This window comes from Vicugna pacos, chromosome X, assembly GCF_048564905.1.
Source record: "Vicugna pacos chromosome X, VicPac4, whole genome shotgun sequence".
Lineage (NCBI taxonomy): Eukaryota > Metazoa > Chordata > Mammalia > Artiodactyla > Camelidae > Vicugna > Vicugna pacos.
The window spans coordinates 79,950,715-79,964,981 of NC_133023.1; the positions used below are offsets into that span (position 1 = coordinate 79,950,715).

A 14,267-nucleotide genomic window follows, 5' to 3' on the forward strand; every position below is an offset into this window, starting at 1 on the left:
GCAGTGTGTTTTGAAGACCTGCAACTAGTCACACTTTGGGTGGGGGTAGTTGGGAAACATGAAGATTCCAGAGCCTCCCATCTTCTTATATATCCATTTTATAGAGTGGGTGGGGGAGAACTGAGGGAGGAGGGGTGTGAATTGACTTCCTTCACAGTGTGGCCAGATGGGGTGAAACCTAGGGGAGGACTTGGGATAAATCACACTGTATAACCCCCTCTCCCTCTGGCCTGCTTACCCTCCCAATCTCTCTGAACATTTGTTAACATGAAATAGGTTAAAATGAATGTTAGTTGTAGGAGATGTCACAAAAGGATTAAAATGAAAATCCATGACAATAGCCTGGGGGTGGTTTCTGTGAATTGGGAGGAATATCATGGGTTTATAATATGGATATGACTCTTAAGAACTTCTTCAGCACTAGCTAGTGAAACCATTTCCATCTCACAAGGTGTGAGACTGGGCCCAGATTCCTCCACTGAGGACTCCCTAGCCAGTAATCTGGGAGAAATACGGTGAACTTTGCTTTTGGAGAAACACAGTTCCTCTATCTCAAGGAAGTATTGGAGAGAGTATTTCAATATAGGAAGAGAAGTAGAAGTTGAGTGACTTAGGAATTGGCTTCTATAGTTTCATGACATTTTCTGCTATTAGAATGGAGGGTGAAAGAGAGGGTCCTGGGCAGCCTGCCATAGTGGGTAGCACAGTATGAAGACATAGCTGCTAGACAGCTCAAGAAGGAGCTCAGGTGGCTCAGAGAAAGTGCTAATATCAAATCCTGGTGGGATGAGATCTCAGGAGGACATATCTCCTGGTCCTTGTTTAGGCTGTAGAGTGGCTTGATTGTTAACAATCAGGATGGAAACTTACAAATTAATATTATTCAGTGATCACCTGTTGACCCAGGTCTTGTCTGGGATTTAAGATTTCTGTCCACTAATCCTTTCCTGACATCTTACAGGTAAAATCCCATTTTAATGAATGTCATTTTGAGATAATAAAGCTATTTAGTCAACTAATCATGTAGAACAGATGCATTCCCAAATCCTTGTTCACAAAACACTCAATCTACTAAATTAAGATGGTGTTGTTTGGGTTCAGTATTTATGCTTTCTATTTTAATTGTGTTCAATGGCAAAGTCTTACCATTGCAAAATAGAAGAGCCTGTGGTCATTCCTTCTCGAGGTTTCCATTTTCTCATCTGCAAAGAATGGCAGAGTAAGAGGGGCTAGATAGACTCAATGGATTTTTCCAGTTATAAAAATTTTGACTTTTTGTCTAAAATGTCCTCAGTGTGGGCCAATGAAATGAAAATTAGAGGAGAGATTCAGGTTGAGGGTAAGGTCTTAAGCATAGTTAGTGACATTAAGCATTAAAGACAGGCATGTTAGTATCTACCTGCCCAGAAAATATCCCTTCAAATTGTTCCTTCATACTAACAATCCAAATATGCCCATGTCTCATATCTCAAGGAACCCACTAAAGATACCCAAGTACACAACATTTCTTGCTGAAATTTTCAAACATTCGTTGTTCGTTGAGTACATAATATGTACCAGGATATGGAAATAAATAAGACACAAGTTGCTCATGGTTTCATAGTAGAGACTGATGTAAATAAATAAGGGCAATAAATCTTGTAAGTACAATGACAGAAGTCAGCTCAGGGTACAGTGGGGCTCTAAACCAAAGTCACAAGTTGGTACCCTAGAATAAAAGTATGTCAGATGAAAATTTGTGTACAGGAAGCTTATTGGGGGAATGCTTTCAAGGACCACCCCTGTGAAGGAGAGAAGGCAGTAGGATTGGAAAGAGAGAAGAATTAAACTGTCCTGCAGTCATAACAAAGGTCTCAGCCAGTCCCAGTGGGAGCTCTGGAGCAGGGATGGCCCGTCAGAGTTGTCCAGGATTGAGGTAAGGGGGCTTGCCTTTATGCTTCTATGTTGACCAGTCACTGGGGACAGACTAATGCAGATAAAGGGATGCAATGTGACAATAACTGTTTAACAGCCAGCTTATGGTGGGGAGAAGCCCTGATTTGTAGTGTTTGCTGATTTCTGTGGCATTTAGCACCCACCATGGCCAATTTCAAGCTACCAACATGACATTAGCTCACAAATTCCCTGAAAACTTAACCATAGGCTCTTGTGAACCAGTGCAAGCCAGCTCTAGCACACTACTGAGGGGATGCAACTTTGGGAGAGGTGGTTCTTTTCAGCTGAGGGCAATTCTTAGAGAGGGGCCAGCTGTTATTTCCTAACACTCCCAGCATCCAGGAGAAGGAATACTTCATTCCTGAAGGTTGCTTCTGGCTGGCACACCACAGATCCCACTACACATAGTGGATGTTAAAATATTTGCTGTATTTCAACCAACACAAAGCACTTAGTCCTATTTAACATTTTTCATTCAGTGAAGTAATTTTTAACATTCCTTTAAGTTAATTAAATGGAATTTTGTCTCTATTGGGTAACCTTGGTAAAGTCATCTAATCTGTTTTTATAGAAGAAAGATGCCAATACTGACCTACTTGCCAAGAATACTGTTGGATGAACTGGCCAGCTAACTGAAGCATCTGACTAAACTCAGTTTTTCCCCTCAGTGGACCTGTTACTGGAATAATTTGATCAAAGTGATTCAAGTTTAATGGTGTAGCCAAATTTAGGGTGTTGGGGGCCTTTGGTTCTAGTTTCTCTTCCTGAATCCAATTATTGCCCTGTCAGACCTCTCTGGCACTCCATTTTCCCATTACACAATGCATGATTATGAACAAGGGAGGCTGAATTCCTTGTGTGGCTCGTGAACTAGCTCCAAAGATATCCCAGGAGTATTCAAAGGAAGATTTGGGCATCAGAATACATGTAGAACTTCTCAGGGTAATTATATTGAAGGAGCTAATGATTATTTGAAAATTCAAGTTATGGTGTGTGTGTGTGTGTGGCGTTTCAATCAACTTCATAATTTACTAGTTACACCTTAAAAAATGAAGAGTACTAGCTCTAGCTCAGACGGGAAATTTTCTAGGGGTATTTAACAAGTGCAAAGAAGGTTTTTGAAAATAGATGAAGCAATATGTAAATGCCAAAGACCAATCATTGAACATAGTTAAGGCATACTCAGTTCTTGAGATTAAAGGTTCCGTATGAGCATGTATAATTAATATTTACCGAGGGCAGTAGGGCCTTTGCCTTTCTTCAAGGAGCTCAGAATACTTGCCAAGCATTATCTAATTAAACTACTCAATGTACCTGTGAAATGCATGGGAGTCTACATTTTAAAGATGTGGGCACTGAAGCACAAGTGGACTTAAACTAAACTCATTTAGCGTGCCAAGGGCGAAATTGGATATACTTTCAGTTTCATGATCTAGCTGCCATTCTTCAACCGTGGCCTCCTCTAATCCACTCTATTCTAGCATAGCCTTGCAAAACAACATAGTTTCATAAGTCTAGGAAGAATTAAATTGAGTGCAAAGTAATTCTAATTATAGGGAAGTTAGGTTTTTACAAGTTGAACATATCACCCATAATATTAATAGCATTTACAGCAGAGTGTGAGTTAGTAGCATTCATTGTCTGTAATGAATGGCCTTGGTAAGGGTGGGAATACTTGGTCAACATCTGTTGGAAAGTATGTTTGTAGGAAGTAGGCAACAAAAAAGCAACAGTGGCTATGGGAATATATCCCATCTTCTCCCTCTAGCCTTCTTATTCTTAGGTGTAATAGTAGCTACCGTTAATGGAGTGTTATGCGCTAAGCCCATTATATAGACTGCTCCTTCAGTCATCACTACCACCCCACAAAACACATATTTATTAGCTCCATTTTATGAATGAAGCAGAGAGAGTTGAAGTAATTCACCTAAGGTTACACCGGTAGTAACTGGTGATGTTAGGATATACACCTAGGTCTTTCAGCCCTAAAGCCTCTTCATTATAATATCCCCTGCTGGCTATATTTGTTCCTATTCCAGTCTAGTATTAGGCTCTGCAGCCTGTGGACATGTCAGTTTTGTCCCTATGCCTACTCAGAACCCCTGAAAATACCCTAGCCTTGGCTCAGGGCCTCAACATCTTGCTCATCTTGAAGACATGAGATAGAAACCATTTACAAATGGGTTATAATACATTTATGTATTTCTCCTAATCTGTAGTTTTGGGGACTATATTTTACTAATATATTGCCATCATAACCTCCCTGCTTTGTTGGTTTCAGTGATCATCATGTGTATGCATTCAGCCTTGATTGGGGGAGAGACTCAGACGCTTCTCTTGGAATGGGCTCACGATCTGAAAATGACTGATGGAACCTATGTCTTTGTTCCCTATGACGCCCTGCTCTACAGTTTACCTTATAAGCATACCCCCTACCAGGTTCTGAGGAACAATCCTAAACTCCGGGAAGCCTACGATGCTGTGCTGACCATTACAGTGGAGTCCCAAGAAAAGACCTTCTATCAAGCCTTTACAGAAGCAGCAGCTAGAGGTGAAATTCCTGAGAAGCTGGAGTCAGATCAAGTAAGTGCATATTCACACGTTAATCATGAGCTGAAACCTCAACAATCAGGAAGGTAAATATTTTTCCTATCAAGTACCTCTGTTCCATAGGACACTCAGTTAATAGCAAGCAACCACACACAAATTAAAAACACCTTTTGTTTGCAGAAAACATTTATAAAGTAAAGACAGATTATTGGACTCATCTTCAAGAAACCTGTAATGATAGCATACTGCTGTGAAGAAGAAATAAAATATATTTAAGAACAGGGAAACAAAACTTTAACATACACTAGTGCTGTTCAAGGGGGTCTAGTAAAAACAAGTCTTGTTTCTGACCCAAGTTCTGAACCAATTCAACAATAAGACAAGAGAGCTGGCATATTGGAGATATTACCTTTATTATTGATAAAGTTGTTATTGGAGAATACAGCTTCTGTCTATATGCATTTGAGTTTCCAATATTGAATCTGAGGATTGATCAGACTTCTCCATCTACTTATCAGCATTGCTGGACCCTTATATTCCTGCCCCATGAGGGCATGTCTTTTGTAAAATGTACAGCCTGGAAGAGCATAGTGGAGTGAGTACTCCCTAGAGGTAGCTTCCTTCCAAGAAAAAGAAGTTAGGAAGGTCTGGGCTACACATGTTTAGTTTTCCTTCCAAACTAATCAATTAAGTCACTCCTCCTTTGTGGGAAGGAATTAAGGAATGAGTAAAGGGATGAAGAAGTCAGTGTTTTTCCTAGTGGAGCTATCACTATATGAAAGGAATCATTTGGAATGAGGAAGAATTCCTTCCTAATAATATACAAGAAATAATATTTATGTATGAAAAGGCAAATATATGTATAAACATATTTCAGGTTCAAATCACAGCCATTTGAGGGCTAATGGAAGGAAAAGCAATGGGGACAGGATGAAAGCAGAGAAGTGAACAAACAAGAACAAAATGGACAAAAGACAAAAACAGAAAGGGAAAAATACAAAGAAAACAAGGAATATGAGAAGATGGGGAGGCCAAAAATGCCAGTTAGATTAGAAAAAATACAGAGGGGGTTTTTATAGGTTAGAGGCCAGATGTAGAAAGCAGTTATTTTCAGAAATATTTAGAATGGCACATACATAAGTTGAAAATTATGTATGTGTCATTCTTTTCCTAGCATACTGTATGAGTTATAATGCTGTAGCTGCAAGTAATAGTGCAACAAAAAATGGCCCAAGTAGCATGTTTTTTTTTTCTTTTTCTTTTCTTTTTCAATATTTGAAGGTATGGGAACTTCAAGTTCAGTTAATTCAGAAGCTCAATGATGTTATCAGTGAACCAGGGTCTTTTCATCTTTCCACTTTACAACCATAGCATGCTATCTTGCCCTCACGATCTGATTGCTCTCATGGTCCCAAGATGACTGCCACAGTTCCAGACATTACATACAGGTGGAACTGTCTACCGACAAAAATGGAGAATGTCTCTCAGTTTTTGTCTCTTTTAAAGAGTGAGGAAATCTTTCCCGTAAGCTCATCGAGCAGACTTCTCCGCACACTTTCCTGATCACAATTGTGTCCCATATCCATATCTAAACTAATAATTTAGGAAGAGGAATGAGACCATTGTGACTGACCCTGTGTCTGCTGGAAAAGTGTGAACAAAATTGGGATTCTGTTAGCAAGGAAGAAGGCTGTCAGGTAGGTAACTGATTGTGTCTAACACTCACATTCTCCATGATCTTCTCCTTTTTAAATACCATTTATTTCTTTATCCCATGCACTGCCTCTATGAATAAATGATTCAGAGGAAACTTAGGTTTTCTTATCTTTTTCTGTCCTGAGTATGGATAGCAAAAATTTTGTTGATTCTTGTTCTAATAAAAATGCAACTAGTATAGATATTAACAGTGTTGGTTTATAACAAATCTTTCTTTCAGGAGACACACACATATTTAGTTGAAAACAATTCATTGATTTGGTCCAGAATGGCAAGAATCCCTCAAACTGCTAATGGTTGCACAAACCAGTTGTTTGGTGTATTTATAGGCAAGCAACCAGATAGTGAATTTTTATACTTTTTAGTCAATGATACGGCATCACATAGATACAAGACTAAGTCATCTTTTTGCTTTAATTACAGGATTGAGAGAAGTAAGAAGGTATGTATGTATGTGTGTGTAGGGGGTGTGTTCTATATGAACAGATATTTTGATAGAAAAAATTCAGACCTTCTACTCTTAATTTTTGATCCAATCTCTTTGATCTTGTGGAAAACACAAGGTAATTAAGGCAGAAAAAAAAAAGACACCATTAGTTTGGTTGCTAGGCAGCCTGTACTCTGCCTTAGACAAGGAAATAGAGAGAGTGAAAACAAAGACTCCAAAGCTTATAAAAAAGCTTGTTTAGATGCATTTCCACCCCCACTTTGCAGGTGCCTCAGCTATACCTTCATAACCAAAGAATGATAGAAAAGTGAGACAATTATTTTCACATCTCTGATAAACGAAAACCCCCTTTTCCCCTAAATTACCATGCTAAAAGATTTTTAAAGGCAGCTAGTATAGCAGAAAGAGCTATGATAATGAGTTAGACAAACTTGTGTTTAAAATCTCAGCCATCACTCTTACCAGCTGTGTGCCCTTAGGCAAGTTACTTAGATTTTGGGTCTCAGTTTTCCTATCTATAAAATGGGTTAGTGATCTACATCTTCTAGGATTCTTGTGAAGATTAAACAAAGTAATGTATGTGTAAAGTGACTAGCAGAGTGCCTGGCTCGCTCACAGCTACTTTTTTCCCACTTTTTCTCCTTTGGGGCCAGAATGACCTTATTGGTTGATGGTGTCCTAGCATGTAAGTTACAATCTGATCTCAGCTTCTAACTCTCTTGAAGTTTTCTGACTATGGCACAGAATCGCTCTATAGTTCCAGCTTTAAAAATTATTTTGCTTTCAGAATTCCAAATGGTATTTTCTCAGATCAAATTATGTAGTTCAATGTTTGCTCTTGCCCTGGGCTCTTGCTGCTTTTTCCTATTCAGTCAACAGGTCAACGACTATTTATTAAGCACCTTCCATGTGTCATGTACTATGCTGAACTCTAGATAGAACAGTAAAGAAAACAGGATTTTTGTCAGTGGTGTGTTGGAGCCAGTTCATAAAAGCTAATTGTGTGCCTCTTTTCCCAATTCTGTGTTCAGTGGCATCATGCTGGTAGCTTGAAATCAGGCATTGGGAGTATTTACACCACAGAAATTGGTAAATGCTACAAATAAGAATTTCTTCCTCCTCATGGAGTTGTTGCTGACGTTTACTAGCACATTACTTGCTCCTGCTCTTATGGGGCTTAAATTCTAATGAGAGATAGTAAATGAATAAAAAATGTATGAAAAAGATGACTGTGTTTCTCCTTTGCCGAATAACTTTCAGTGGAATTGAAATTTCTATATATAGGCTATATTGCTTATAGTGGTGGTTTGCATTCTGTTTTAGTTTATACCCTTGCTTCTACAAAAGAAAAAAGAAAGAAACAAAAAACTATCAAAGCGATGCATGTACATAGTTTTGAAAATCAAGAAATGCTAAAAGGTTTGTATCAACGACAAAGCAGTCTCTAGTCCTTTCTCCCACCCTTCATCAGAAGCAACCACTTTCATGTCTTTTAGCTCTTTATTCTGGTATTTACATTTCTAAATACCATACTGCTCCTGCTCTCTTGATAACTCAATCTTGGACATTATTTACTGACTTCCTGTTAGAGTTATGGATTGTTTGCTCTTATATACTTCCTTACCATCCTTTAAACCCATAGTATAGTTATGTCACAATTTTTAGTTAAATTCATATTTCATGTTTTTAACATTTTACCTATCTAAACATCATTCAGAGATGATCCATATGGTATACTACGGTAATAACTTATTTCACGTATAACTTTTGATTTTTACCAGAGTTAATAATTGCTTTATTTTTAAATTTGTTTACCTTAATTTGAATTTCTAAGTCTCGCTGTACTGTCTGATAAAGCTGTAGAACCATCTCAAAACAATTTTAAACATGGTAAAATTAAATCCCTTATCAATTTCATTTGTTTTTCCTGAGGCTCTCTGTCCTCCTATTCCAATCTACACTTGTTGCTCCCTAAGGGTGCTGTACAACTACTGTAGTAGGAGCTCTCTTTTCATCACCCTAGAAATTCCCTTCCCCTTTCTTCTGTGTTGAATTCACTATTTCATGACTCTCATGACTCTATTTTCTTGTTTACTTTCTCATTTTGGTAGAGCACATTCTCTAGTAATTTCTGAGAAAGGTACACAAGGGGTAAATTTTTGAAATGTTGCATGTCTGAGTTTTTATTCTATCTTTGCTATTGATTGATAGTTTGACTAAGTATATATATCTAGGTCACAAATTATTTTCCATCAGCACTTTGGAGACATGGTACATTGTCTTCTTATTTCCACTGTTGATGTTGAGAACTCTAATGCCATTCTTATTCCTGATCCTTTGATGCAATCTATTTTTACTCCTCCTTATCTCTCACAGAAGCTTTTAAGATTATCTCTTTATTCCTGATGTTATGAAATTTCATGACATGTATTATGCTATATATTTGGTGGGGCCTTTCAATCTAGAAGCTCATTCTGCCTAGTAAATTTTCTTCCTTATTATTTGACAAGATTGGGTGTGTTCAGGGTAGTATGGCCATAGACTTATTTATTTGATAACTTCCTCAACAATATATTTCTCTGGAAATAATATTAGTTGGATGTAAGATAGCTTAGGTTGATCTTTTAATTGTCTTATTAGTTCTCTCATGTAACCCATATCTTTATTTTTAGTTTTTCTTCCTGGAAGAGCCCCTCAATTTTGTGTTCTTTTACCGGTTAAAAAAATTTTGTTTTGCTATTGTATTTTTAATTTCCAAGAGTTGGTTCTTGTTAATTATTCTACTTTTGTAGCATCCTGCTTTTGTTTCATGAATATAGTATTTTATCTTATTTCTCTGAAGATATTCATTATAGTCTCTTTGAAGTTCTCTTCTACTATTTGTGTTTTCCTCAGTTCTTAATTTTTCATGATTCTTTATTTTGGTCTTTTTAATTTTGGAAGCTTTCCTTAAACATCTGGTGGTCATGGCTGTCTGTTCATATTTAAGGGTGGAGCTCTAAAAGGCAGATTTGAAAGTGTATGTAATGGTGGGTGTGTTGACCTGTGGGCTATATGGCAATTGGCTTGCTAGCTGGTTATTTTTTTTTTGGCAATATCTGTAGATCTTATCTTTTGGGTTAGTCACTTTCTTCAGAGAAGAATGCTTCAATCTCTATCTTGAGAGTCGTAATCCTGGCTATCTCTATTCTAGGAGCCATGTTGGGGGAAGTAGACTGGGACTCTCATCACTAAGTATGAACACTTTAACTTCATCGCTCTTTTTTGTGGCCCACTTCACTTTCACTTTCCTTAAGGTCAAGTGTCCCAGCAGCTCTGGAGCTGCTCTGAATCGGTTTAACCTGTTTTCTGCAGAGATCTGGCTCTCCTCGGTAGATATGGAAATGGCAGATGTCCAAATGCTCCTTACACAGACATTCAAACAGCTATCCCTCTTTTGGTGCTCAGTCTCATCTCCATTTCAATAGTACATGGTGCCTCTAATTCCTAAACTTTTCTGGGATTCTTAGGGGACAAATCTGCTCGTTGCTTACCAATATTCTCCTCTTTAGATACTTAGATTTAATTACCCTCCACTCTGCTAAATCAGTTTCCACTCCTGTAGCAGCTTTCTATCTTCATATTCTGTGGTTCAGGATTACAGATGTCTCCTAATACCATCAGAGATGGAGGTTTATTATTTCTGTTTCTAGTTCTCCTTGTTGTTTGAGAGTGATGTTTGGGATGAGGAGGAGAATGAAAGGAAAAAATCTTGATTTTGCTATCTTTAATCAGGAAGTCATGAAAGAAAAAAAGAAGTTACAGGAGGTTATATATGATATTCTTTTATTGGTGGGTTTACCTCAGTGCATTAATTAATTTAGCAAGTATTTATTAAGCTCAGAAATAACATGGTAGTTAAGAGCATGAGCTCTGAAGGAAGACTGCTGTAAATTTACTTAAGCTCTCTGTATCTCCTTTTCATTATTTTTAGATTAGAAATAATAATAGTACTTATCTCATAGAGTTGTGGTGAAGATTAAATGAGTTAATACACATAAAGGGCTTGCCTGGCACCTAACGACTCCTCAATAAATGTTTATTATTATTATTATTATTATTAATGTTTTTATTTACATTTATACAATGGGCTAGGTACTCTGCAGGTGATATAACAGAAAACAAAATAGAAACAAGATCTTTCCCCCACTGAAGGGGAACAATTTTACCATTTCAGGGTGCTAAGGGCACTGGGCCTAAAACTGGGACTTTATTACTTGTTGGTCACAAATTCAAGACTGGGACAAGGGACTTCAGCACTATACTGCCAGCATGATATTGCCAAAGCCCTGTGCTCCTCTTCTGAAATGCAAACAATAGCAGCTATCATGTATTCAGTGTTTATTCTGCACCAGGTAGTTTACATAAATGATCCCATTGAATACTCAGGCCAAACCTACAAATTAGGTATTATCAACTCCATTTTATGGACGATAAAACTGAAGCTCAAAGTAACTTCTAAGGTCATACAGCTGGAAAGTGACAGAGCTGGGATTCCAACCCAAGTCTATTACCAGAAATACCAGAACCTAATCATTTAACTACACATTAGCCTTTAACAAAAAATCAGACTGTGTCCCATGTCTAGAGCTTTACTCAAAGTAACATTACCAAGTGACAAATAATTTGACTTGAATGGGTTTATTGGATTGTTTTCCTCTAATATAGGAGATGATAGGGCTTTAAGAGGACCTGTGAAAAGAGAGCAATAAATCAGAATGGAGAGATTAGGGAGTGGGACACCAATGACAATCTTCCTAATTTGGTCTCAGCATGACTAGGCAAAGATTATCACTTTGTACCTTTATATTTTGGCACAAAAAAGACTTCTAAAATAAGATTTTAGTTCCTACATTCTTCACTTTAGTTGTATTCCCAATGCTTGCTTTCAGTGAAATTCTATTAGCTACAAATGCATGTTGCTAGAGCACATTTTGGATATTTTTCCCAAATGTGGTCATATTTGGCTAAGTGAAGGAAATCCTCTGGATTTCTCAGCAAGCCTGGGGGACCTTAAGCTCCTGCACCTATTGTTTTCCATTACTGTAAATATGGTGCTTGGCAGGGTAAAGGGGATATGGCTAGGACTGGAGCATTCCAGGATGGGGCCCACTAGACAGGTTGTCAGAAAAGGTTGCCTGTAGCTCACAGTGGCTTCAATTGTCTTTGCACCTCATTCTATATAAAATAAGAGTGGTACATTCATAAGTATCAAATCAAATAATTTGGGCTATTCACCATCTCTTGACTAAGTCTAAGGGTTGAGATCACACATTATATGAGGTATCACCTTTAATAACAGGAATTCAATTACCCTTTGGTTTCTTGATCTCTATATGCGCCTGGCTTTTTGTTCAAAGGTGATGCTGCAGTTTTGTCCTTCAAGTGATGCTTTCTAAGCCAGGTATGACTTTGTTGTTGTTAATGGGGATACTGAGGATTGAACTCAGGACCTCGAGCATGCTTAGCATGAGCTCTACCATTGAACTATTTCTATCCTCGCCGCCAAGCCAGGTTTGTTTTAATGTACACTTCCAAGGACAAAATTGTTTAGAAACCAGTTTTGTGTCCTTCAAGCACAGTAAATCTGAAATGATGATAGTCAACTTAATGACAGCATGAACCATTAAAATGAACAAATACAAATATCACTGCTCCTGACCCAGACCTTGTTCTCTTGGATACAAGCTTTAAAAAGCCTAGGGTAGAGCAAGCAAGTCACTGAATAATAATCAAAAATAAGTTTCAATTATCATTCATTTTTTTGCCATTCATTCATTCATTCATTCAGGTTTAGATAAGGCCAATAGACTGAGTCATCAGTGATATCCCCATTCTAGGCTGTGATATAACAAGGTCATCTGTCTGACTGAAGTTCCTGCCAATTCTGTCTTGCTTCTTTGGAATTATAGTCAGAAGCCAGGACAGGGGGTTGTAAAGAGCATCCTTACTTCCCTTGCTCCACCCTCTACCTCTTCTCTTCTTTTGCAGCAGCTGCAGCTGCAGAGTTTTTGTTACCAATGCTAACATAGTGTGCCTTTGGCTTATGGGAAGGGGCAATCCCATTGCTGAAGGACACAGTAGGTAAACCAGCAACACAAATCAGCTAGACCACAAATCCAAGCCTTCATAGTGAGAGTGGGCCATTGTGACAGCCCCTCTTTTGCAACTGAATGCTGTTACTACTGCTATGCTCTTTCCCTTAGCTTCAAGTCCCTCTACCATACTTTTGTGGCTGTATATGTGCAAGCATGCATGTGTCTGTGTGTGATATGTGGTGGAGACTAGAGAATCTTGAAGAACAAGCATGAGGTTTCAGTCATCTTGGGGAGTTGCTGTCAGTCAGCCCTAACAGGGGTCAGCCCTAACAGGGGTCAATCCAAGAGCAAAAAGGTCAGCAAAGCCTGATCAGCTGACAACCCTGTGAAACGGGTCAATTCAGAGATAAGGGTGTTGTTTTTGAGAGTTTCAATCTTTGCTTTTGGCTGTAGGTTGGATGCAGTCTCTTTCTCAGAAAGCTCTGTGCCTTTAGAACCAGAATACTAGCATTCTCCCTGCTTTCAGGGGCTTGCTGCCCTCTGTTTTTTTTTAACTCATTTGTTTTACTAGTATTTGATACTCTACCTTCCAGCCTTCACTTATTGTCATAACCTACCAAAGCCCCAGAAAACAGGCAGACTCTTGCAGAAACCCTAAATACAATTAAATGTAGCATCTGAGAATGTCAAGAGGGAGAGTCAGTGAAAATCCCTAAAGGAATGTTAGTGTGTGCTAGGCAACTAAGTGTAGATGCCTTGGTGGCACCACATGTCATCCACTCACCATGATTATTTCTATAGTGCGTGTTAAGGCAGGGTGGTGAAGAGAGATCATTGGAATAAAACTCAGGAGATTGAGATATTGACTTCTGCTCTGCTATTAGTTAGCTCTGTTATCTGGGGCAAAGTTTTTGGCCTGAACAACTGGAAGAATGGAGTAGCTTTTAACAAGAATGGGGAAAACTCATTGTAAATGCAGCAGGAGGATTTGAGGGGAAGATTGGGAGTTTGATTTGGGATACATTGAAATTTAGTATTCCAATAGAGATACCAAGTAAGCAGTTGGTTATATGAGTCTAGAATTTAAGAAAGAGGTCTTAGCTAGAAGTATAAATCTGAGATTTCTGGCATAGTGTGGTACTTAAAGCCATGAGAGCAGAAGACATCACCGTGGGAGTGAGTGTAGATAGAAAGGAGGACCAAGGACTGAGCTGTGGGGCACTCCAATGTTAAAAGTTCAGTGAAGTGAAGAAGAATCTATAAATAAGCCAAACAAAATTGTCTGCTTCCTGTATTAGACCAAGAGTTACGAAGTTTCATAGGAGTTCAGAACTAAAAGGGACCACAAGGAACATCTATTTCAATTAAGAATGCTAAAATAAACTAAGAATCAAGAGACTTGGATTCTAGTCCTACTTTTATGCCTAGATGAGGGACCTTGACCCTTACAGGACATTTGATCCTGTTCCAAATATCCATAATACATTTGGTCCACACCAAAATGTCCTTAATATTTGGTCCTGACCAGAACATCCATCGAC

The 14,267-nt window shown here is 38.3% G+C and overlaps 1 protein-coding gene across 1 annotated transcript in view; it reads left to right on the plus strand.

The window, feature by feature from the left end:
- GUCY2F (guanylate cyclase 2F, retinal) overlaps nucleotides 1–14,267 on the plus strand; it is a 101,390-nt gene that overhangs the window by 15,627 nt on the left and 71,496 nt on the right. The window contains exon 3 of the mRNA XM_072956336.1: nucleotides 4,217–4,518. Coding sequence (XP_072812437.1) covers nucleotides 4,217–4,518 — 302 coding nt within the window. The remainder of the gene's footprint in view (nucleotides 1–4,216; nucleotides 4,519–14,267) is intronic.